The following is a 27,386-nucleotide window of genomic DNA, read 5'->3' as shown; positions in this document are numbered from 1 at the left end:
AATTTATGTTCTGAAAGATACATGGAAAAGAGAAACTTGGAAAAATTGAAACTATCTATTACTTTATACTAAACCATAAGTTACGTACAACTATGTCTTTAAAATTATATTCAAGCAAGTCTATTTTGTCATTTTTTCAACACTTTTTTTTCTTCAAGAACTGAGAATTTTTTTAAAAAATTTGTTTCATTTTTGCTGTCTTTTTTGTTCTAATTATAAAGCAGCGCTACTATAAAAAAAAAACATTTCTTATAGACTTTTTTTTTACTATCACTTTTTCCCTGTATGGTGAGACAGATAACCTAGAAAAGCGGGATTTTCAAATTCTGCATCTGAGTTCTCTTTTTGATGGGCTCAAATCGAATCTTCATCATAAATCTACTTAGTTTTTTTAGCTATATCCCCCTTTAAAAAAAAAATTATTTTTTTAATGTAAATAAAATTTCTAATTTGAGATACTTTTTGATGAGCTAGGTTTGCAACGATTCCGTCATACATTCATACCATTTTCTGCAGTTATCGTTTTTCTCCCATTTCCACATAGTTTATCAAATATTTTAAATATGTTATATTACGACAAACAACTTTCAAATTTGAGATATTCCATTTAACCACTTGGTTTACGATTCTGTCATACATTCACATCATTTTCCAATCATGTTTTTTAGTAGATATAGTTTTTTTTTGGCTGTCTTCACGTATTTTTTCAATTATAAATATTATTAATAAGATGGTATTAAAACACGCAAATTTCGAATTTGAGTTAGCAAAAGAAAAAATTTTCCTGACTTTTCTTTTAAAAAATTTGGATTTTCATGAATTTTGATCAGTAGATACCCAAGAAACAGATTTGAGAATATCTTTTTCTACTATGTGCAGGTGCACATTCTAGGGGTTTACATTATTCCATTTGACTTTCAGGTATAAAGAATAAAGACAAATAGTGGTTGGTTTTCTTACCAGGCAGAAAGCATTGTTTTCAGATATTTAGTTGATCTTGTTGTTACATATATTATCGATTCAAGATGTCACAGAATTTTTAAGCTTTAACTCTCTGTGTGACTTGTTAAATTGTGGTTCAGTTTGTGGTCACACCTATCAGAGTTCAGCTTTTTTTTAAGCTCGATTTAAATATAAATTAAAATACTATTAATAAATACAGTGATTTTTGAACAAATTTTTGCAGACTTAGTGATGAAAAGACTGGAACTAGTTACACGAGTCAATCATTTGATTGTAGAAAGTTTTTAATTGAGATTTTGGGTTTACTTCATTTTATCTAAGTCTGCCATTCTTTTACGATTGTTTGACAAAAAGTAATAGGTGGATCACTGGTTCCTTCTGACACACACAGATAATAAAGAATTTGTCCCTTCTTTGCCCCTCTAAGACAAGATCAAGAAAGAAATAATTTAGGTTTTCTCTAGATTCATTCTATTCCTCTAGATTCATTATTTCATTCTCTAGATTCTATCTAATCATTAAGAAAGAAAAAAAAGAAAAGAAAAAAAAAAGAAAGACTACTAGAACCTAATTTCCTACTTCTTTTTATACAAATTATTTGAGACTTTTTTTTACATTGATATAACCTTAATTTTTTCTATCTCATTAACTACCAATCATGTTTTTTTTTCTCAAAGTAGTCAAAATTTGTCTCTGTAATTTGCTGGCTATAAAAAAGCATATTACATATCTATTACATATCTATTGCCCAATAACATTTCTCACCTTTAATTTAGTCTAAGACAAAAAGCATAATTATTTTTTTTTAAATCTGATAGTATGAAAATATCAGGAAAAACATTATTTAAAATGTTAACCATCCTAAAAATAATGGACTGTTAACAATTAAAATTAGTTAAATAATTGAGTTCACCAGAATTAAATAGATAGACTTTATTTTATTTGTCTATCATTTAGGAAAAAATTTTGTTCTGTTTGAATAAATATGGTCTCAGAGGAAGCTAGCAGATTTTTTTATTTATTTTTAAAACAGATAAAAAGAAGATAAATTTTTAGAGTAATAATAATTTTAAAAAAAAAAAGCTTGTTTTAATAGTATTTTAACTTCAGGGATGGTGTAAAAGAAAATAGAGCTTAATAATTTAAAATTACAAAGATTTATTCATGTTTTTATAACTGTTAATGCAACATAATATTTTATCTGTCCATTTAATTTCATCTTAATATCTGTCTAAATGTAGGCTTATATTTTCAATGTTAATAAATCCCTTTATAAATACTTTTTTTTATATGAATATACTCAATACTCATCGAATTTTAATAATCTGTTAGAGAGTTGCATTTTATTAATTTTTTGAGTATTTAGCATTTAAAAAAACTTCTGTTATTTAGTAATGATAGCTTGGTATTGTTGGTGATACCCTACATCTTTGACTATAGAGTTAAGTAAAGTAATTACTTTTAAAGATTAGTTAATAAACACATTTAAAATCACCACATTAAATAGTGAGATATTTGAAACATTAAATTTTCTTACAATTCCAGTTCCTTGAATGGGGTCAGGCTGTCGTCCAAAATCAAAATTTTTCTTTCCTGAGAAGACTTCATATATCACTAAAGTGAATAAATAAATTAAATGAGCTCATAAGATTTTGAATGAAAATGTTTGCTGCAATCAAATTGAACATGTAACAAAAGTTATTAATCATAAAATTATAGTAATTAGTAATAAAAAATATTTATTGTATAATATTTTGACATCAATAAAAAGAATGTTTATATGTTGGGTGGTAAGGAGGAATTTTTTCTACACAACTATAATGGCATACTATTAAGAAATCAAATGGAAATACTACACTCAAAATTGAATAATATTTAATAAGTTCTGATGAGTGTCAGTTCTGATGTTAAAAATGTGAGATTTTTCCATAGGCTTTACTTCATATTTTTAACTTTAATTTTTTCTTGATTAATGTTTAAGTCATGCATTAAGTTTTTTATGTCTTTATAATTAATAATGCATAATATGCGACAAAGGAAAATAGCTTTTAAAGATTAGTAAAACACCTTTAAATCAACCTATTATCAAATTTTGTTCAATATATTTTGCCTTTAAAATAACCTTAAGAATAAAATTCTAAGAAATTTTCATTAATCTATATCAATCTCATTCTGTTAAATTATATATTTAAGTACATAATATAACTAAATTTTTAGTAAATAGCATTGAAGCAGAGGATTTAGAACAGCAAAAATAGTTCAAGATGATTTAAGATGATTCAAGATAATTCAAGATGATTAATTTCAAGATGAGTTTAATTTTGAAATTAAGTTTACTATTTTGATATCCATAAAAATATTAGGTATTATTTTGATGATCAAATTTTTTTATTTTCAATAAATCCCAACTTAAAACAAAGTTTTAAAGTAAATTTATTTTAAAAAGATTGTAAAGACTAAAATATAGACATTTAAGTACTATTTACTGTCTAATTATCACTATTGCCCCAATAATTTGTCACTTATTTTCTAATAATTGTCACAAGAAAGATTTTTTTTAAAACTCAAAACAGAACAAATTTTACAACATAAAGTGAAAGCATACTTTTCCCATTAAATACTGCAATTTTAGGTTGATACTTCCTTAGTTTTGAAAGTAATATTTCAGCTCCTTCTCTGATTTCTTTCCTAAAATTTAAAATAGGTTATTAATCTACATAAAAATGCAAAGGTTTTTTTTTTATTTATTGCAATCAAAATTTATTATGTAAGAAAATCCTATAGAACTAAAATTTATATTTTTTGGAAAATATGTAGTAAACACATCTTTTCTTCAGATAAAGAAAAACTGATTGAAAAAATCATTAATAACTTTGTTTTATCAAAGGTAAAATCTAAATAATGTACAGCACTCAAAAGAAAAATAACATACACAATGAGTTTCATTTTCATTTACAGAATATGAGTAAATTTTAAGATATCTAGCTGTAAAATTTAGTTACACAAAAACATTTTATTAAACATATATTTTATAATAACATAATAATGAACAAATTTGTCATTCAAATGCAAAATCGGTAATCTTTTTAAATTTTGGAAACACACACACATATATATTATTTAAAGGTCTAACTCATCTTTTCCATCAACTGAATAAAAGAAACCACGCCACATTTAATCAAATCCATATTTTATAAGTATTTACAAATCAACTTACTATCTGGAGGATTTGGTATGTTTTGCTGCAAAGCTAGCCAAATTCTCCAGATAGTGAGTTGCAAAACTGACCTTTTTCATAAACAGTAAATGTCACTTTTAAGAAAGAGTTAAATTACTACTTGTTTAGCATTATATTGTAGTTTATAACTGTGCCCGCAAAGTTTATTAAATGAGTTCTGTTTTTTTTTCCTTTATGAAGGATTGTGTTGCAAGGATGAGATTGGCTAAAAGCTGAATTTTCACGAGAGTCAATTTTACGCACGTGCAATCATTTTATAATAAATTCTGGACAATTCAAGATAATAAATAACTATGCACTTACATAAAATTTTTTACTAATTTATTAATATATGAATGATTACATCGATACTTAACATTTAGTAAAAAGTAATATTACCAATTGAAAAAATAAAGTTAGAAATTATATTTTTCTTCAGTTCATATAAAGGAGACAATTATTACTAGAGAAATTGCCTGGATTAGCAAATTAAAATTACTGAGAACATACATTAACATTCCCTTTCTTTTAATAAAAACTGTTATGTGATTTATAACAAATATATCAGTAACATGACTTGTTAAATTATTTAGAAAAGAAAATAAACTTTCACAATTAGAATCACTATGTTCATATTATAATCTAATCTAGCTAGAGCCCTGTGAAACATGTCAATAACTGTGAAGTAGAAACATATAGTTACTCCTTAACATACGAAAATTGCTATTTTAGTTTGAAAAATTACATAATAATCAGCAGCTGTTTAGATAGTTAAGATTAGTTAGATCGATAAGAATTTCACATTTAATAGCATAAATAACAGCACCATTATTTTTTAAATTTAGGATTTTGGTGCTATGTTCATCAACTCTTTTTCCAAAAAAAAAAAAATAGAATAACTTTTTATGTGATTGCTTTTGTTTGCTATATCTTTTTTTTTTTTTTTTTAATTTGCTGCAAATGCTTCACAAAACAAGTTAAAAAAATCCTTTAAAAAGGTCAAATTGCTCATAATGCAGCTTGTGAATGTGGAGAAACAGATTGGTGATTAATTTAGTAGTTAGCCCATCTTCAAACATATTCCTATTTTTTATTTCTTTATCTGCCTGTGTCACATTCTTCTTTGCAAGCATAGCAGGGTGGCCACTCAAATCAGATTTCAAATTTCCCTGACTTTTCCAGATAAAAATCTTAAAATTTTCAGGTTTTAGTTTCTTTATTCTAATAAAGTGTAGGCAAGAAAAGTGACTATATAATAACATATTTTATTCAAATTTTATTTTTTTAACATATCTTGAAAAAAATAATTTATTTTGACAATTTGGCAAGATTTTTATTCATTTTTTAATGTTATGGTTGGTACAAAGTTTTGAATCAAAAATCATATATATTGACCAACAAAAGAGTAAAATTAAATATTAGTATATAGTTAGTTCTTAAAAAAAACCTTTTTTAAAAATTAAAATATGTTATAAAAGGTTACAATGAAACAAAAAATTAGCATTAATGTAACAATTGTAACAATTTGTCGATAAACATTGCTGTTAGCGATTGTAAAAAAATATGTGTGGTTGGTTTGCTGAGAAAAAATAATTCACAGTAATTCAATATTGTTATTAAATTATAATCAACTAATTTTTGGAGAATTTTATAAAGTTAAAAATACAAAAACATTTTGTCGGAATGGAAAAAAAATTACCACGAAATCATTGGAACAAACTTAAGCCATAAATGGATTCAGCCCAAGGACAGAATTTAAAAACAGAAGCTAATATCCTAATCCCTTCTTCCACCTCCACCACAATCTTTCCTAAATTGCACAGTCCATAGCGGTCAAAGGTTTCCACATTCATTTAACAACAGTGGGAGAATTTTATGTGGCATTCTAGTTTAACAGAGCTGTAATGGAGCAAATTTTGATGCAAGCAAAGTATTGCTAAGTTGATGATATTTCAACTGCGTGGAGATACATTTCCGTCTAAAAAAAGTGGGTATAATGGATAAAATAATTTTAATTAAGAAAATTAGTGAAATTAAAAAAATTTCCAGATTTTCTTTAAAATTCCCTGATTTTTCCAGTATAAAAAAAATTCCCTGATAATTCCAGGTTTTCAAGGTTGGTGGCCACCCTGCACAGAATGCAAGTTTTGAATATGCCTATATATACTAATAATTGTCGATAGAAAAACAGTCACATTTATAATAGCTCATTAAAGAAAAACTTACTTCTTACAAGAGTGTTGATAATTGATTTTAAAATCGCATGAATACAAATAGCGATCTTGGATTTTAAAATCGCGTGAATATGAAACTCAATATTCGATTTTAAAAATGAGAAAATACAAACTGCGTTACAGACTTTTAAAAAGAGCATAAATACAAATAGCAATTCATAATTTTTAGATTGTGTAAATACAAACCACAACGCGTACTTTTTAGATCTTGTAAATACGAATCACAATGCATAATTCTTAAATTGTGTGAATGCAAATTCCAATGCATTATTTTATTACTAAAATCGATGTTTGATATTATAAGCGCATGAACAAATCACGACATTGTATTTTAAACTCTTGTGAATACAAACTGCTGAATAGGATTTTAAAAACGCATAAATACAAAAAGTGACATTGTATTTTTAAATCTCGTAAAAAAGAATCATAATGTATGATATTCAAATTGCGTGAATAAGAGTCGCAAGGCACAACTTTTAAATCACTTAAATACAAAAGGCTATGTTTGATATTAAAATCGCGTGAATAAGAATCGAAATGTTAGCAGATTCCGGGCTTGGGACTTCCAGAAGGCTCATTTGAAGCAGCGACGTCTTAATTACAAAAATACAAGATATCTGATAGGTGAGTAAAAATTTGGAAAATCTTACCTTCTGCGAGTAAAATAGCTAAAATAAGTAAAAACACGGAAGGGTTGGCAGCTATGTAGTTTGAATTTTCTCTTTATCCTTGAAAATCGGAAATAAATATAATTATTTTATTTCAACAGCTGAATTTTTTGAAAAAGCGGAATATTTATTTTTAAAAAAAGTGAAACTTTTAGATAAGCGGAGTTTTTGATAAAGAGGCTGAAATTGGAAGGACAAAAGTGAAAAAAGTGGAAAAATCTCATCTCTGGTGCTGACTGTGACGGCAGTATCTCTTTTAATAAATCAAGAAAAAAGAAAAATTACATCAGTTATTATCGAACTTTATTTTAATGTTTTGTAATAATGTGTACTCATCACTAATTGATATTTTAGAAACACATAATGTTTGATATTGTACTATACCAAAGATTAAATTCAATTGTCAAGATATTCTGAATTTTTTTCTAGTTACAAATATGCATTTAATATATTTTATTTCATGGTTCTTAAATAAGTTCTAAATTGTGTCTGTCCAATATAGTTCACTTTAACTAAGATTTTAATTTTTGTTTAATAAAATTTTTTAATCAAACTATACATCTTTGTAGTTTTAAAAATAATTTTATAATAAATAGTATTTACAATAAATTTAACAATTTAAATTTCGGTTAGAAGCAAAACCAGCCAAATCCAAAAAAAAAAAAATTAATATTCCCCTCCCTTAATGCATGTGGACTTTCTTACTTTGTTTTAAAATATTGATTTATTAAGTTTCAATTTTATTTATTGCTTCTTAATCTCAAGAATTTTAGATCCCATTTCATTTTGGCTTAGTGATACAGAAAAACAACTTTTCTTTAAAATGTTTTGTTTTGGAAATGGCCAGTTTTGCAACAGAACAACACTGACAACAATTGAAAAGTAATTAATATTTAACAAATAGTTTTCAAGAAAAATTTAGAAATTTATTATTTTAATAAGTAGTTATATTCATATAGTTATTTCTTAGAAAAATCAAAAATTTAGGTTAAATGTTTAATGGATCATACAAATTTTCTAACCTTGAGTAAATTCTCAATAAGCTGAATTAACTAATGAATATAATAAAAAAGTATAACTAAAATTAAGATATTAAAATATTTTAATAACTCTCAAGGAGAAAATATTGGAAGCCCATTTATCAATTTGTAGTTAACCTCTAAATTTCAAAAATTACAGGTGCAAATTTATCTTAAAGACCTGATTCAGTGTGAGATTTCTATGTTTAAATACAGTAGAGAACCAATTATCCGGGAAGCTCGGGACTATCGCTATCGCGGATATCTGAATTTCCCGGTTTTCTGGATCGACCAAAAAGTGTCATTAATCGATGTTTTATCGAACCCGAAGTACAAGGAAAAAATGTAATGCATAAAGTAAGAGAAAAAAGAAAAAAAAATGGTAGAAATATAACATTTAAAAAAACAAAAAAATGTGCAAGTTTAGACAGGAAAATCATGTTTAAAAAATACAAAATTCTCATATTTATTTTTTAAAAATAATTACGATTCCTAAATTAAATAATATAAACAAAACCAATGATTAAATAATGCAATATATTTCATACCTAATTATACGGGGGAAACGATAAAATAAAAGGAAAACTTATTAAATTTAAATAAAAACACTTGAAAATTATCGAACCGAAACGATAGTTAAAAAAGGCACTAGCAGAAATATTAAAACCCGAAACGAGGCAAGATCAACGGAATTAAAAAAAAAAAAAAAAAAAAAAAAACCTAATGATAAAATTTATGAATAAAAAGAATTAATTTATTGAGTGCGAAATTTATCGCGAAAAGAAACGTAGTGGAATCAGAAAAACAAAACTGCAATCTGCTTCATAAAATAATCCTATGTTTAAAATAATAAACAATTCTCCTTTTATTTTATTTTTCTGTTGATAAAAACAAGATTTTTAATTACAGCAGATGTGATTCCACACCAAAAAAAACTTGTAATTGATACCGCACTTCCAAAGAATAAGAATTTATTCAAAAGAAAAAGATTTTTATTTTTATTAGTCGATGTCAAATAAATATATTCTTCTCTTTTCTTTTTCTGTTCACTGATATGCATGCAATGCATTTTCCCCACCCCTCTCGTAAATCAAGCAGAAAACGAAATCAGCACTTGAGTTTGATTGACGGCCTAAAGGAAAAAATAAAACATTCCTCCCTTCCCTGCCTTCAAGGTCACGGAGGAAATGACGTTTCTCTGGGTAAACGGGGGAAAAAATCTTCCCCTTCCTTACATTTTCCTTTACTCAACTTCAAGGATGAGTCCAATTTCCGCTTTTTTCGTTCTACTTTAAAATCGTTCTAGTTTAAAATGGCGGGAAATTCGAGCAAAATTTTTCCCGGTTATCTGGATACCGGATAAATGGTTCTCTACTGTAATTGTTCAAACTAATTAATTCTGAGTGGGTCTCATCAGCTAGAAAATTAAAACTCAATACATAAAAATCAAATTGTTGGTTTTGAATATTGACGCTTTCTTTGCATATAATTATCAGAACAGACAAGCAAATGTATTTAATTTAAAATACAACTTTTTTAAGCAAATATACATATGTTTATAAGCCAAGTAAATAAAAGACTTTTACATGAAGAAAGTAAGAAAAAGCTGCATGTTGACGAAAGTTAGAACTCACTTAAATTCTATTTATTGTTAAAACTACCCCATAAGTTCCTCCTCCTCCTCTCCTAAATTCTATACATTTTAACAAAACTAAACAAACAAAAACTAAACTTTAAAATAAAAAGAGCTTTTCTACGATTTCGTAAATATAATTTTAGTTGAATGTAAAAATAGGCAAAATCTTCAATTGAGATTTATATTTTTCATGGTTTATGGAAATTACAATACATCAATTGATAAAAAATGTTAAAAAAAATTGTATTTTCGGCAAATATTTAGAATAATGCAGTGTAGACCATTCTTATATTTTTCAATAGAAAAAACGCCTTTAATTTCTTTTTTTTTTAAGAATGAGATAAATAAAAAAATATATAATTATTTTCTTGTAAAAAGAGCAGATTTTTCCTTCTAACATTTCCTTATCAGGTCCATGTTTATACACTCAAGCAACTATATATTTGCTATTAAATTGTCTTTGAACATTAAACTCCAGATATTTTTCTCTATATGGTTACAATTCATTGATCATTTCTAAAAACAATCAAACATGTTTATAAATTTTTTTAACTGATGATGCCATTAAGTAATAAGTAAACTTCCATATAGATAACTGATCTGCTTTCACAAATCTCCAACATATTATTCATTGGATAAGTGGCCCCTTTTAGAGAATTTACCTACTTAAACACAGGTCCCAAGCCTAAGATGACCTCTTTCATTTTTTTATTTTTGTAACCAATGTAATTTATATTATTGACAAGTTCATTTCACATTAAATACCAAATAACAACTTTTGCCCTAACTAAAAAATATATAATTGTTTGCAATAAAATTTTGCATTCAAACATACTTATTTTATGAGGTTGAGTTTGAAAAATCTTATGAAAAAATAATTACTTCTACATTTCCACCTTGGTGTTGGTTCAGGGATGTTTCTACGATACGTAATAAGAGGCACAATTAACAAAATGTAAAAGTTAACACTTTAAAATGAATTATAAGAATAATGATTTATAATTTAAAATGAATTATAATTTTGATAAGAATAAATAATTGCAATAAAAAGTTAGAAACCAAAAATAAACAAAAAACGAAATTTTAAGGATATGCATGTTAGCAAAAACAGCACTTCATTAGGAGACACACTCTCTGCTAAGGCACTGGAGCCTTTCTGTTCCCTGATAAAGTACTGTTTTTGCTAACATACATATCTTTAAAAAAAAATTTTTTGTTTATTTTTGGTTTCTAACTTTTTATTTAAATTCTTTACAAAAGAAAAATTTGGTTTTAGCTGCTTTTAGCACTTTTCAATTTTGACTTATTATTTTAAAGTTTTATCCTAAATTTTTAAATATAAATTTGAATACTTTGATTGGTTTTGATAAGAAGAGTCCTTTACTACATTATCTAAAATTTTAATTGCATTTGGATGAAATCCATTTTCCATATACAATAGAGCGGATGAATAAATTAAAAAATGAAAACAGCAATAACTCTCTTAAAATCTCTGCAGAACAAAAAGCTTTTTTTTTAAATTGTTTGTCTAGAAAATACCTTTTTAACAATTTATTACAATATATATTATCTTAGAAGCAATTTCTAAAAAACAGAAATAATAAATTTATTAAGTTCAAATAAATAAAGATGAAGGTGTGTACGATAATAAACAGTTAAATTATTTAGAGAAGGTGAAAAGAAAGCTGACAGCAGGCAAGAGCTTTTGGCCTTCTAAAAGAATTACATAAATTGGCAAGCATTCAGCAGGTCCCAAAATTTCTTCCAATATACACTCATTTTTAGCTTCATAAATCGGGCTTTATTATAAAAAATATACGTACCTACTTAAATCTGCACTTCCTTTTGTGGGACGTGAAACTATATTAGTAAAACCAATACCATGAGAAATAAGTTTAAAATCATCTACAGCACTCATCGGCTCTGGAATTAAACCAGCTAAAAACAGGCATTTCCCTATAAAAATGGTAAAAAAAAAAAAATTATAAAAATTATGCTATAACAAAAATAAAAAAGTAAATTGTACGCAATCATAAAACATTTTTTTTTAATGTTTGATGTTATTTTGAATGAAAAAAAGGACATTAGAAGCAAATTGATATCCAATTATAGGTTACAAGATTAATCAAATTCATAATCAAAAGTTTATAACATATATGAAGTACATATAACACTAAGCATTGCAAAATAGTTTGATCCACACAAATGTTTTTCAAGGTTTACAAAATCTTTTTAGCACTTGTTTATATAAACAATTACGTTAAATTTAGAATTTATAACTACCCATAAATAATTGTATCTTAAAATACAAACTACAATAATAACTTATTTACAGTGGACAAAATTATAAACCAAAACACCATATATAACTTTTGATCTAATGATCAGATTTTCACATATTAGGACTATGTTTTGAGGACCTGACCACAAACATACTAATTAATTAGTTGATATTTTAAGTTACGACAAAAACATACTTTCTCTGAATAAATATACCTTTTTTTTTTAATGGATTTAGGTTTCAGATCCTCAAAAGGGAAGGTAGTTCCAATTTGGAAAACTGGATCCCAATAATTTGGCCAGAGTTGTATGGTTGGACCCTTTAATATTAATTTCACATTTTGCGTACTTTGCAATACCTCATGAAATTTTTAAAAGATTAAAAAAACAATTTGCACACAGTTACAAAATTCGTTTCTCCAAAGATATTAGATGCAAAAAATAATTTTCGATAATTTGATATTTTTTAATGTTTTAGTCAGTAATGGTGGAAAAAATTATGAATAGTGAGGTAAAAGGTATTTGAGCGCAATCACTCAAATAATTCCAGAGAAAACAAATTTCAAATAAACAACTTTTTATAAAAATTTCATTTCTTAGGAGCTATGCAACAGATTTTGCCGAAAAATTTTTTTCATTTTTAATTTTAAAATTAAATATTTTATATTTTTCATATTTCATTCTTCAAAATGTCAAAAATTTGTAGACCTTAGAATCAAGTTCTTTTTTAACTGCTAAATTAACTAATTAAAATAAAAAAATAATAAATAGCTATTGAAAATTACTTTTTGCATGAAATTACTTTTGAATACACAAATTTAATAATTGCATAGCAAAATATTTTTGATTTGCTTAAAAAAAAATTTGAGATTTGGTGAAATAGACAAAAAGTAAAATTAAACTAATAAGTCTAAACTATGGACTGCTCTCCTCACTAAACCATTGGGAGTATATTTCCTAGATTATGGCTATGTCCCCTCCATACTTCAGGGGTCAGGAATTCAAATCAAAGGTATGTTCAATCAGTGAAAATAAGTTTTTATGTCCAATTTTGTAACTTAAAATACCGTCTGCACTACTTACACTGGTGTTCCATTTTTTTCTGTGCAATGTACATTTAACTGTTTAGTAAATGTCCTACTTACAGACAAATAAATATAATTTGTTTAATGATACTTGCTAGTTAGAACTATGAGCCAAATTTTACGATGAATAAAAAGTTAAGTTGCCTCTCACCACAATTGCATAATAGTTAACTACTGATAAGAATAATATTCATATTTTACTCTAAATTATTTTTTAAGTTCATATTTCATGGCAAACAACTAGGTTTTCTTATCATTCTACACTTAATTGCATAGAAAGAAAATACTGAAAGGAATGTTTTTCTTCATACAAATAATTTTAGCAACCCAAAAGGAATTTCTAATTTTAAATTCAAATAAATAAATAAATAAAATAAGGATCCTTTAAAAAATAACTTTCTATCTTCACATTGTTTTAAACAGAAAGAGGAGGAAGATTGATAAAGATTTGATTAATCTTGCTGAATTGGAGGTCTAACTTTTCATTCAAAAAGGTAAGCTCTTAATGTTGGAACATCTCGTTTTCCAATGATATATCCATAAAATTCATCGATCTTGACAGATAACCATTGCTTATTTCATTAAAACTCTGTGTTGGTTACATAAAGAACATGAAAAAGGAATTATTCGAGTTAAACCCAAACGTGAGAAGCAATGTAAAATATACATCAAAACAGTCTTTTCTAATATATTCTTAGGGGGAAAATATATATATATATAATTATTATATAAATGCTCTACAGCAGTATAGTTTATTTCTAAGTACTTAACGCTTAGAAAAAAACATGGCTAGTTTTAATTTGCAAATAATCATAAATTCGGTTTAATAAAACTAATAAATTAATATAGCACACAAGTTGTTAACATGCAAATTCTATAATGCTATTTATTTCAATTTACTGATTCCTAAACTTTTGCAACTATGCTTTTTTGAATACAGTTTACTGTAAACAATGAGATCTCTTCAAGCTAGGCTGACTAATTTTCAATAAAAAATAAAATCTCATTAGCACTAAAACAATATTAAAAGTTAACATAGGGATGAAATTTAATGTTTGGTGTCTATGACTAATTTAATAATATAGTGTATGATAAATATATTATTAAAAAAAAAGAAAGAGGAAAGCTTACAAAAATGATTTCCAGGTCCAGCATAGTGATGACCTTTATATGCAGCCATTAAACCAGGATTGATACCAATCTACAAAAAATATTTTAAACATTTAAAAGTTAAAGTAAAATTTAAAAAAATATTTTTACAATTTACATACTTAGTTAATTGGGGCTTGTGTGAGACACATGGAAAAACCAATAAATATTCTTACACTGAAAAAACCAAATTTGTGCTCTTCTATTCCATTTAATGTATTCTATTTTTTGTAAGTATCAAATTACTAAGAGAATTAAAATGTTATAAGTAATTCAGAATATAATAAATTTTTTATGTTTCAAAAATTTACATTTAAATGATTAGTATATCAATAAATTATTATAGTTATGGGTTAAAATAAAATGGAAACGGTTGCTATCTAAAAAAAATTTTAAATTTAGTCAAGAGGGATCCTTTCACTAGATTATGTATTTGGTTCTTTTGAAGTTAGTTTATTATTAGTTTGAATGTACCTTGAAATTAATTCATTATCAGCTTTAAAATCATTGCTTAAGCTTTGTATTGTTCTAGATGTACAAAAATTGAAACATAAATATAACTTAGTTAAATCATTCAGTTAATCATATACCATAACTCAATACAGTGCACACAAAAAAAAATTATATATATACAGTAGGGAACCGATTATCCGGAACGATCAGGACCATCGCTATTCCGGATAACTGATTTTTCCGGTTTTCTGAATCGCTACAAAAAGCCGTTTTTTTTATTGTCAAATTCAACTAAAAAAATATATTTGGAAATAATCTTGAAAAGAAGAAAAAAACGATGAAGTAATACACTAATGATTGTTTCCAAAATGATGGTAAGGTTAACATCTTTCAAAAAAGAAAGAAAAAATCTTGAAATCTTATGAGGAGAAAAACATTTGTTTTTTCAAAAATGGCGGGGAAATTTATCGAATTTCGTTCCGGTTATTTGGTTTTCCGGTTTTCTGATTTCCGGATAACGGGTTCTGTACTGTATATATATATATATATATAGGATTACTCTGAATAACTTTTGATCTAAAGATCAGATCTTAACATTCTAGGACAAGGACTCAATCTTAATGGTTCAAGGGGGTGATTGCAAAAATGGTAATCAACTAGTGCAGACGATATTTTAAGTTACAAAATGAAACACAAAAACGCACTTTCTCTGAACAAACATACCTTTATTCAATGGATTCGGATTTCTGACCCTCCCATTATAAGAGGAAGTTGCAATTTGGGAAACACAGTCATAGTTTGGGTCAGGAGGGCAGTCAAAAGCTTGGACTCCCTAATATTAATTTTACTTTTGCATATTTCGCCATATCCTAAGAACTTTTTAAGTAAATTTAAACATTTACATTTTTGCACAAAATTATAAAATTCGTTTATCCAAAGACAATTCCACGCAAAAAATGAATTCTTAGAATTTACATAACAAAATACAAAATTTGAGCAAAATCAGTAAAATGGTTCCTGAGAAATTTAATAAAATACGAATTTCTTTAAAAATTTGATTTCTCAGGAACTATTCGACCAATTTAATTCCAATTTTTTACATAGTTACATAAAATTACTTTTTTTAAAATGATGTGAAAAATTTTAAACCGTACAATTCAAAATTTTTTGACTATTATTAAATAAAATAAAAAAGAATAAATATCTAATAAAAGTTATTTTTTGCATGGAATTATCATTGGATGAACGAATTTTATAATTGAGTGCAAAATTTTTTCAATTTGCTTATAAAGTTTGAGATATGTTGAAATACACAAAAAGTAAAATTAACATTAAGAGGTTGAAAACTTACAATTACTCTCCTGACAAAACTATGGGGACTATAATTCCTAGATTGCAGCTGCCTCCTATATTTTGGAAGTAAAAAAATCCAAATCCGTCAAAAAAGATACATGTTAATTAAGAGAAAGAACATTTTTGTGCCCGATTTTGCAACTTAAAATATAGTGTGTACTAATTAATTAGCATGTTTGAGGTCACCCTCTTGTACCATTAAGATTATGTCCAAGAACATGAAGATCCGATTTTTAGACTATTAGCTAATCAGGTTGATCCATTTTTTTTTTACACTGTTCAACAGTTGGGCCAAAATAACATGTAGTAGTACACTTAACACATTTTAGCATACTTATAACAGATTTTAGATACATATTTTTGTAATATGGATTCAAAAGATTAAAAATGCAGGTTTAGCAAAATGAAGCTGTATGTCCAAACAGGAATTACAAGAAAAAAGTAAAATATTATTATAATTGATAGTTAAAAATATAGTTACAATAACAATATCTAATCCATGACTAAGATGATCAGGAAGAGATTTCTTCATAACTTCTTCTTCAGGCATTCCATCAAAACGATCCATTCTCTTTCTTTGTTTAAAAGTTTCATTTACTCTTTCTTGTTTGATACATTTCACACCCTCAGGTGTATTTATATACTCATAACTGTTAAAAAGAAATTTCTTTAAATTAGCAAGGAAAAAGGAGAAAACAGAAAGCTTTAAGTAAAAAAAATCAACAAAGAGAAAATAAACTTTTTGTAATATAGTTCAAAGTATTTTCTCAACTCAGTAAAGTATATATTAATATTAAAGCATATTTTGCACTTAGTATATTTTGCACTGCAAGATAAAATCCTGGGAAACTTTGTGCAAAAATTTCCCACACATTGCACTTAATTTAATTAAATAACATGAGTGAAAACCTGTTTGTTTAAGGAGTAAATGTCAGGGCAATTAAAACTATGGGTCAAATACTCAGAGGGCTAGTAGAGTTTCAGATGGCAAGAGTTAAATCCAACACAGAATTTTAGATTAAATACACAAAAGTTAGAATCGGCTATAACAATAAGTATTCCCTTAATGAGTACAGAGCAACAGCGATAAAGGGACATATGCTTAATTACTATTTATGCATTACGAATGAGCTTACTAGTTTGAATATTATCTTATTTTCCCCTGGTTAATACAGCCTATATACTAAGTCCAAATAAAATGTTATACATATTCCGAATAAATATAAATCTCTTTGATTATATTCACACAAGTTAAGAGTACCCTCACTCCACACAGGAAAGTAATAACTAATCATTCTTTATAATATATCTTTTCAGTGACTCTTATAAGATGATCTGTAAAAGAAAGAATGTATAATAAAAATTTTAATAAACAAATTTGTACTATTTATGCAAATGACATTTTCTTTATGGAAATGAAAGTTTTACGTCAAAAGTGCAAGTGCATTGCTACAAAGTATTTAAATTTAAAACAACCAAGAAAATAATGATTTAGTTTGAAACATAACAGTTATTAAAGTTTAAAGCACAAATTTAACATTAATTCTACTGTAGAATGAAAAGGCTGGTTCTATGAAAAGCAATAGCTAATACGAGACAAAATTTCTAACTTTCATCATTAAACTTTACAACTGTTAAAAACGGGGCAAAAAAAAAAATATCTAAAAATTTTTCCTTTTTAAGAATTAAAAATACTGAATACTCTAAAAATAAAACAATTGTCTCACACTAATTTAGTTAATATCATCTGTGATTATTTTGTGAGAAGCAAAATTTCCGCTGACAGAAAGAATACTTTTGAGGACTTATTATAAATGCACTTCAGAATCTTTATAAAAGGTATTTTAATGTGAAAATGAAAAGTGGGGAAAGTAGTATTTACAATGCTCCAACTACTTGTGATCAAAATTGACTTGTAGCAGAATTCTTTAATTATTGCAAACATGCTACTAATTCAACATAAGACTGAAAATAATCATTAGACATAGGAGTAAGAAATACATTAGTTATGCCTTGATTTTGAAAGTTATTTGAAATTTTCTTGTTCTTTTAATTATAGAGCCTAAGGAAAAAATGCATAAATTTTAAAATATATATTAGGCAATCCAAATTGGTAAGCATTGAAGAAGGAGAAAACATTGTATACTACATTCACAAACTGAACAAGGGAGGGGGGAGGTTGTTACCATGAAGCTGATACACTCTCAAGATGGCATATTAAAACCTTCCAAATATCAGTGCTTGAAAGATTAACTTGACATTTATTATTAAAAAAATTCTTTTTATTAAAATACAGTTTTAAAGTGATGATATATTTGAATTTGCTATCTCTTTAGAAATTTGAGACACTTTCACTATCTTTTTTATTTATTCACTATCTTCGAGTAAGGAAAAAAAATCAGTTACTTATTACTTGCAGTGTCAATTGTTTACTACCTCTCGTGGCTAAGAGCAAATCATGACACTCTTTAGCCAAGGCTAAAGAGTGTCATGAAGTTATGAGTTAATAACCTTTTCATTTCAAAATAATTACCAGTTGAGTTTGGGCCGGGATAACCTGGTTTATAGGGCGTTGGGCCCGTGTCCAAGTGGTTGTGAGTTTAATCTTCAACAGCCGAAGACTCCCAGAGCAGTAAAGGGTGACTGGTGCACATTAAATCTGTCAGGTCACAAAGTCCTCCATGCTCCCATAGCAAATCATACCTCTGTGGGTACTGAATTGAAGACTAATCATTCTCTGGTTCAGGTCAAAATTACGATCTGAGAATGAATGGGTTCGTCTTATATACAAGCTGTGACGCACGTGCGTGACGGATGTAGATGGCCATAGATGGTGCCACTGGAAAACAAGAAGCGCACTTTCTTTGCCTTAATGGCATATGGCAACGACATCAGTTGAGTTTAATGCAGGAATTAGAAGAATGAGGAAGTAAGAGAGCCTTATTCCTTAATCCCATACATATTTCGAATTATCATTATAATTAATCATATGTCTGAGAAATCAATTTTAATTATTAATAAATAGTAGTTGTTTAAATGCTTCCAGTGGATATTCTTATAAAATTATCACACTGGGAAATGGAAATTGCGTGTTCATAGAAGGTATAATACGTCAGTGTTCATAGTGAGCTGAATAATGTACTTTGTGCTATTTTCTTCAAATCAACTTCAAAAAATGATAGTGAAAAAGTTATAGAGAAAATGAAATATTTGTTTATATCTTTTAATTAATAACAGTATTTATTTTGAATTAGGAGAGAAACTTCTATTTATCATTCCACAATGATGAGTAGAAGAATTATTCTTATTCGGTTGTGTTTGTCGATGATTTTTCAGAATTATTATCAATTGAAAGAGCTGAGGATTTTGTTGAGATAACAGGTGGAATTATCTAATCTAGAATTGCCACAAAATCAATAATTCAGAAACTGCTTTCATTGAGTGTTAAAGTAAACTCAGTGGCACGACAGCCCATGGAGAACCAAAGCTGCTCATCTCAGTTTTTTTTTTTTACCTCTGGCTCTAGGGTACAGGAACAGATATTTTGGTTGGTTGGTTGGTCAGCCAGACATGGAATACCCAGTATTTAGTCCCCAAGCATGCTTGGAACTGTACTAATTTTATTGACCCACTGAAGGCTGAGTCAACCTTACCTGGTCTGAGGCTAGTGAAAGTGAAAATCTTTCGGTAAAAAGACAGAATTAAAAAAAATCATCATTTCTAAAGGTAGGACCGTGTTTCCTTAGCCTATTGTTATATGAGTATAATAGTGAATTGATTATAAAGAAAACTCAATTAACAAGAAAGAGTAATAATAGTTCAGATGAAGTAAGGATTAAATTAAATGAACTAGATCTAAAAGAAAAAGAAATGTTAGAATATAAACCTTAAATTAAATTAACTATTATAATGCAGAAAATATAATTTCAAATAATTATTTATTAGATAAATATTCTAAAATCTTAACAGCAATAGCACCAAAACTGCCTAACGATTGAAGCAATATAACTTCATACTTCCATGCTATTGAAAATACCGGAAAATTTAAGAAGGTTCAATACAATCACTTTTAGGTGGGGGGAAAAAAATGAGAATTTTAATAATGCCAAAAACTGGAAAAGGAATTTTATGCACAATCTGCCACAAGATTGCTTAGTTTGGGCCTACACTATAAAAAACCAAAACAAGTTGAAAATTTTGATGACAGATTTTTTAAATTCTTTGAGAAATGAGACACTGCTTACTCCCTAAAACTATAAATTATGTTTTACTTTAAGAAAAACAAACTTTACATGAAGAAAGCGAAATCGCCTTTTAAGCAGAAATACATGCAAATTCATTTGAATTAAAACCTAAACATATATTTCGTGAGAAGTACATGGCCCCTCACTTCAGAAAAGGTAAATATAAACTTGGCACCACCAGTTAAAGCAATAAAAAATGTAACAGATGCAGTGAGAATTATTTAGCTTAATTTTGCAATAAAAAATTCAACAACCCCTAAAAGTAAAGAACTAAACATGAATAAAGAAAACGAAGGAAATAAAAATATGACCACCGAAGCCGACGTCTTCAGGGGGTACCGGCCTCGGTAGCCATAAAAACAAAACCATTTCTAATTGAGGGAGAAGCAAATGCCTAAATTAACTCCCTCAGTACCCCGATGGTTTTGTATAGAAGTCCAGGAAAAAAACATGCAATACAAATAACAAATTAAGAAAAAAACTCAAACAAAATCATCAGAAAAATAAAAACTCACATAGTGTTGAGAATCATGAATAAGCTTTGCTAAATTGTGGAACTCAAAAACGAAAAATATACTTTGGAAGAATTTAAGAAGCCATATAGAAAAGTTCAATTTCAGCTTTTGATAATAAAGCTTTGTTAAAATAAAGATATCCATTTTTTGAGATAAGATAAAAATATTAATAACTTGCCAATGCCGATTAAAAATTAATCGCCATGATGTCAAAATTAAGAGCTTAATTTCTAGAATTCGGTTCTTAGATTTCGGATTTGTTACCTGAGAATGTAAACAATCCAAAAATTTTAGAGAGATGAAGGAGTTAGAAATAACTTAATTAGAAAGAGGAAGTGAAAGTTTGGGATTTATAGGCGATTAATCTAAATGGCACATTCAAAATGTCTTTAGAAAGCAGGGGGAAATTTAATGAGGGGATTAGAATTAATAAAGCATCGTTAAATGAATTTTATAGAGGATAAATGAATGACATAGCAATATTTTCAGATAATCATAGATGTAATTTTAGAAATTTTTTTAAATAAACTAGCTAAGTCAAAGAATACTGTCTCGTCTTAATGAAAATGTTAATGATTTTTGTTATACATGTATAGTTTGGCATATAGAGTCATAGTCTTCGTCTGAATAATATTATTTTGTGTTAACATTTATTTAGAACTCAATCAACATTTACTGATTTCATTTTTTATATATATTATGAGTTAATTTGGAGTTGATATTTCTAAATCTTCAGTTTTTCACATTGAAAATACCTTTTTTGCTAAAAAATATTAAGCTTAAAAATTTGGTCATCTGGTAAACCTTACTATGGAAATTCCCTTCTATTCAACTGCAATTTTAAATAAGCTTTAATTCAATATTCGCAATCGCAATGCTCGAATATGCCATCTAGGGGAGAAGATCGATGCCATGTTTTGACCCTCCCTTCTCCTCCACTTCTTATTTGTATAGGAATGTACTCTGATATTTTACCCTTTCTTAATATTTTTTGTATTTACTTATCAAAAATATTTTTAGAATTTCCACGACATTTTCCTTTAGATTTAAGTTTAATGTAGTTTTCATTTCCATATAGTTACCTAACTTAAAATTTTTTAACCTACTTGAAAATCAAGACAGAAACTAACATGCTTCCTTCTTCTATGAATTTGCGCACACTAATGGTGAAAGCACGTGATTGCTGCCATAGATATAGAATTCTGCTCTAAGCCACCTGTAGCCCATTTCGATCGCCAATTATTCAAATCTAATTTAGATTTTTTTTTCAATCTTTTTATATTATGTCAAAATAATTACATATATCCAATAATGTTTTAATTTTGTAACAATATAAAGAATTTAATCTTTCATAAAGGGTGCTATTTCAAGATTTGCCACAGAGATTATTTTCCCTAGATACGCTTATGTCACCATACCTTAAAATTGAGTGTTTATAGCAAGCATTCAACATTCATTACCCTTTAGATGCACATATATTGCACAAAAAAGAAATCAGCATTTTGTCAATTTTTTTACCACTATTCGACAAAACAAAATTGCACGTAAAAGTCCCACCAGAGAATACTATTGGAATGTCAACCAAATATAATCTCATTATGCAGATCAAAACAACCTTAGCCTCTCTACTTTTTAACACAAATGCTACTTTAGCATTTTGTGTTTTCAAGTAAAAATTTGTAATAAAACACAATAGTGCCAAAATAATAAAATAAGTTCTGCATCTGCAATATTTTCCAAGTATTAATTTTCATTTTTTATGTATAATATGCAATGAAAAGCTAGTCTAAAAGTAAAGTTTTTATATGTTGTTGAGACCCAATGGTCTTTAAGCTTAAATGATTAAACTTTGAGTTATTTGTCACTCATTATACTAAATACATTAATTAATTACAACATCAAATTTAATTTAAAGCATTGCATTGAATTTCAAAAATGCTCTGCAAATGTTTGAGAACCTTCAAACTTTTCAAAACAGATAAAAATTTCTTCTACATCATACTTTATGTTAGCCAAAAATCAGCAAATTACTAAAATAACAGTCAAACCTTTTTTAAAGACCACCTCTGAACAAAGTAACATGCAAAGATTGGCCATGCGTTTATGGAAGCAACAATATTTCATAGAACATATCGTCAAGAAAACCTCCGTGTGGCAATTTCCTAACAATAGCCACCTATTAAAAGCATGAATTTTATTTCAATGTGTATCTTTGCTTTATTTCAATGTGTATCTTTGCAACATTTCTAACCCTTCATCTCAAGCTTGAGATATTTTTCATTGATTGTGAAAAAAACAATTCTTAAGCATAAATGAAGATATCCATCATAGATATAATTAGACAGTTCAATACTGCCAATGCAAATTAATGGCATTTAAAAATAAAAAATTATCATCATCGGATCAGTATTTCAGTGGATAAAATCTGCTGTTTGAGATTTCTTTTATTTCTTGAACAATCAATTCAATGGTAGCTCCAAATAGCGGCTACCTCTAAACACTAGTCACATAGGGACCATCTTGCAAGGGACCGTTATTTGGAGGTTTTACTGTTATGATAAATTTTCAATCATTGAGGTAAATAGAAAATTTCTGTTCAAATATCCCAATATTTTGAAATTTACATACTTCAGCAGAAAAGTTTTCGGAATATATATAAATAAATATTTCAATACCTGATTCCATTTTGCTCTTTCTTTTTTCTGCCTCTTTTTTTCGGCTGAGGAGGAAGCTCGTCATAATCTTCATACTGATAAGGATCATGTTTGACGGTTTGACCGAGTGTTTCAAATACCTGTTCATCAGGTGGCCTTTCATCATGTCTCTCATTATTTTCCATGTGATAACCACTATCAGAACTAATAGTTTTGCTTTTATAAGAGGAACTGTCCATATTATCTTCACCAGAATAAAACATAGAGGATCCAATACTGTAATCCAGTGGTTCTTGATTTGTACTGCTAGAAGTGAGGTAAGTATAATGATTGTATTGATCTTCTGGAGACCACTGCCAATCTTCATTATGGCCATAAAGTGTAGATGTTGACAATGGTCCTAAATATGAGTATTCTGATGTATGTGATGGAGATGACATTATAAAATTATTTATGCCTGAAAAACAAAATATGATATATTAAAATAGTTTTCAGTGTTTAAAGACATACATATACATTGAATTCACTAAAAAGATTTACGCAGTAAAACATTATTAACACATCATTTAATATAGGAAAAAGAGGGGTAACTTAATTTAAATGCAATTTTAGATATTTCTAATGCATTATTCTAATGCATAATTTCTAATTGAGCTATATTACTTTTTACGATTATAGATAGCTCAGTTAATCATTTGCCTCATATATTAAGAACTACAAACAAGCTTATTTTTAAATTTTTTTTACATAATGTTTAAGAAATTAGACTAGCTTAAGGATTATGTTCTTAAATTTTGATTAAAATTTAGATGGAAACTTTGAAGACGTTAGTATTAGGTATAATGCTCCAATTTCATAAAACTGACAAAAAGCAGGAATCAATCTGACAAAAGTTTAGTTATCAAGGTTCAAATCACTCAGTTTAAATTGTATGATCAACTGTATGCCTACTACATACAATTCTATTTAAAGAGAAATTATGTTGATTAATTGACACTGATTTTTGTCAACATTTAAAATCATGAGTGAAGGAAACCATTGAAACGAGATATGGAGCATAGAAAAATTATCTTGAATAATTGACAGATCTTGACGTGAGTAATCACAAGCAAAGATCCAAGTGAAAAAGTAAAATATTTGGTAATTCTTAGAAGTTGCTAAAAAATACAATATTTGAGAATTAAATTTTAAATAAAATACAAATGAAACATTTCAGCTAAATAAATCATCTTTTTTTCTATATTTCTCATTGATGTCTGATAATTATAAACATTTTTAGTTATTAATCAAATTTTATAGTCAATTCATCAACCATGATATATAAAATCAATGAACTGATAATAACCAAATAAATTAAATAATTTATTATAATTTAAAAATTTGTTGTTTCTTTGATTTCAATTTTTGTTAATCTGTTAATCTAATAGATAATTCTTGAGGTGGAAAAATATAACTATTTGTAACATTTAAGAGGCTTCCAGAATTGTAGAGGCTTTAAGTCCGAGCCTCTCAGGCCTTATGATAAATCAAACACTAATTATATAGGAAAGTAGGAAATAAAAGTGCAATAATAATAATAAATAAAATAGAAGGAATATTTCCAAATGTTAAAAAACAGAAAAAGAAACTTTATCAGAATCTCATATCAATCTTTAGAATATGAAATGATACCTAAAAATTTATGAGAACAAGAATCAAGAATAATGATAAATGATCTTAACATAAGATAAATCAAAGAGATGATTGACAAATGAAAGAAACTTTTTATTTTGAAGTAAACATCTTTTGTTCTTTAACATTAATTATTTTAGACAATTTAAAAGATTAACTTTTATGAAACATTGTGTTAATTTGCCAACGACAAAAACATAAAACTTCAATCAACATAAAACTCTCTTTTAAAATATTGATTTAAATGTTAATTTCAATAACTAATGGGTTAGTTAAAATATTTAAAACCTCTTTAAATATTTTTCAATTTTACTCATATTAATTAGCTTGAACATAACACATTTATTAATAAATAACTGAATAGGAAAAAGGAATTTTCCTTTATTTTTTTAATAACATAATCTTTAAAAATCAATAAATATATATGCAATTGCTTTAAAAGTATATGAGTTTAAAAAGTAACTACTTATCAGATGAATTTTCTGGTTGAAACATACATCTGATAATTATAACTTAGTCCAAAAACTTTAATTAACCAATAAATTTAATTTTTTAACCAAATTAAATATTGAAGTAATATAAATAAGAATCTAATTTAAATTTATTATAAACTTTCACATCTGTTTGTGTAATTAAAGGCATAAAAATTTCTAAACTTAGAAAAATTTTTAGGTAAATAAAATTTAATAAATCATTCAAAATGGCTGTAAACTGGAACTAATTATTGATTTAATGATAAATGAAAATATTTCATTAAAAATAAATCTCAAAACTATTCTCGAAAAATAATATTCATTAACGAATTCATAACAGTAAGCAGTTTACTAACTAGAACGTAAAAATTCTTGAAAAGTATCATTATTATTTTAAATATTAACCTATTTAAACATGCTTTTAAATACCTTAAATATAAAAATGCAAACTATTGTAATTGACAATTTTAATTTCAAGTGACTAAGAAGTTGGAGAAAAACTTGACTTTGATCAAAGAGCCGAGAAAAAAAATAAGCCAAGAAAAAAGAAAACGTAAACACACTCAATGGTATTTGCATAAATAAAAAAAAGAAAAATCACGTGAACCACATGGCTGTCAAGATCACGACAAAACAAAATAGTTTATTTGAGAAAAAAAATACTTTTATATATTTATCTCACATTTACTCATTACATTATGAGGGTTTGTAAACGATCAATATGTTCAAAAAACGTTTGTCATAATTTAAACTTAAAATATTTTAATATTTAATAAGAAAATATTTTATCAAAAAATTGAAAAACATAGACCTGAAAATTTAAAATTCTAAAAAAAAGTGTAATTAAAAAACTGTGTACCTTTCTCGTCATACAACACTAAATTTCATATATTTTTGGAATGTTTGCTGTATATTGATTGAAACTGACGATATGAATGTGCAAATTGCAATGAATTTCATGCATTTAAATGTTATGAAAATGGCGGAAAATAAATACCTTTTGGCTGTCACAAAATTATAAACTGTAGATCCATAGCGATTAAAATAGTTCAGATTAATCTTAAAAAACAGTTTAATATTAATCAAAGAAAAACAGAATAAATTAAAATTAATATTTCGGAATTAAGTAGCGGCGCTACTTAGTTCTTAAAGAACCGCAAAGGAATGATTGCCAGGTTTGAAGGACGAAAAATAACAGAAAACCCTTCCTGTTCGGTAAACCGAAACAGATTCGGATTCGGTTTTTTAAGTTTTAAAAAATTTGTATTTCTGAAGTTAAACAAAGTACTTATGTCATGAATTATTACAAAAAATGTATATCTTATCAAAAGGGAGAAAATTACCATTTTTTATTTTAAAAAAAAAGATTGAATTAAACTTACTTGAAGAAAAAAAATTAAAACACATCACATTGAAATAAAAAATTAAACGCTTTTGTCAGTAAGGGAGTTAAGGAAACAATTTTTATTTTTATTTTTCACAACGAAAAACAATCCCGCAAGATCGCAAGTGTGGATCGTATTCAGTTGATTAATCCCTGAGAAAATCAATTGTTCAGCTTGTTAGGTGTGGGGTTTATACTATGGGTTTTAAAGCAACGTGAAAACATCATCTAAACTTTGAATAATTGCTATTTAAGATAACGAAGTTCGTATGTTCTTCTGGAAAGGTAGATTTTACGGTAAAACATTCAATCTTTCGTGTCTGAGCACACTGGCTGAAACGCATCGGCGGAGTGATAAGCCATATATTCCGGTTTCGTCATTGATTGA

The 27,386-nt window shown here is 26.9% G+C and overlaps 1 protein-coding gene across 3 annotated transcripts in view; it reads right to left on the bottom strand.

Annotated features, from left to right (window-relative positions):
- The window catches only part of Tdg (Thymine DNA glycosylase), a 29,804-nt gene extending 3,024 nt beyond the window's left edge, over positions 1-26,780 (bottom strand). The window contains exons 1-7 of one of the 3 annotated variants that reach the window (XM_016049564.4): positions 26,612-26,780; positions 23,492-23,927; positions 16,539-16,707; positions 14,234-14,303; positions 11,561-11,693; positions 3,569-3,651; positions 2,501-2,577 (exon numbers count right to left, since the gene is read on the bottom strand). In XM_016049564.4, coding sequence (XP_015905050.1) covers positions 2,501-2,577; positions 3,569-3,651; positions 11,561-11,693; positions 14,234-14,303; positions 16,539-16,707; positions 23,492-23,910 — 951 coding nt within the window. In that variant the 5' untranslated portion in view covers positions 23,911-23,927; positions 26,612-26,780. The other 2 variants (XM_016049566.4, XM_016049567.4) reach the window with 2 other exon arrangements.
- Positions 26,781-27,386: the final 606 nt, after the last annotated feature.

The sequence above is a fragment of the Parasteatoda tepidariorum genome, chromosome 11 (genome assembly GCF_982258835.1).
Source record: "Parasteatoda tepidariorum strain Cologne lab strain chromosome 11, Ptep-v5.0, whole genome shotgun sequence".
Taxonomy (NCBI): Eukaryota; Metazoa; Arthropoda; class Arachnida; order Araneae; family Theridiidae; genus Parasteatoda; species Parasteatoda tepidariorum.
The sequence above is the reverse complement of the archived record's forward strand: the minus strand, read 5'-3'. Positions and strand labels throughout refer to the sequence as shown.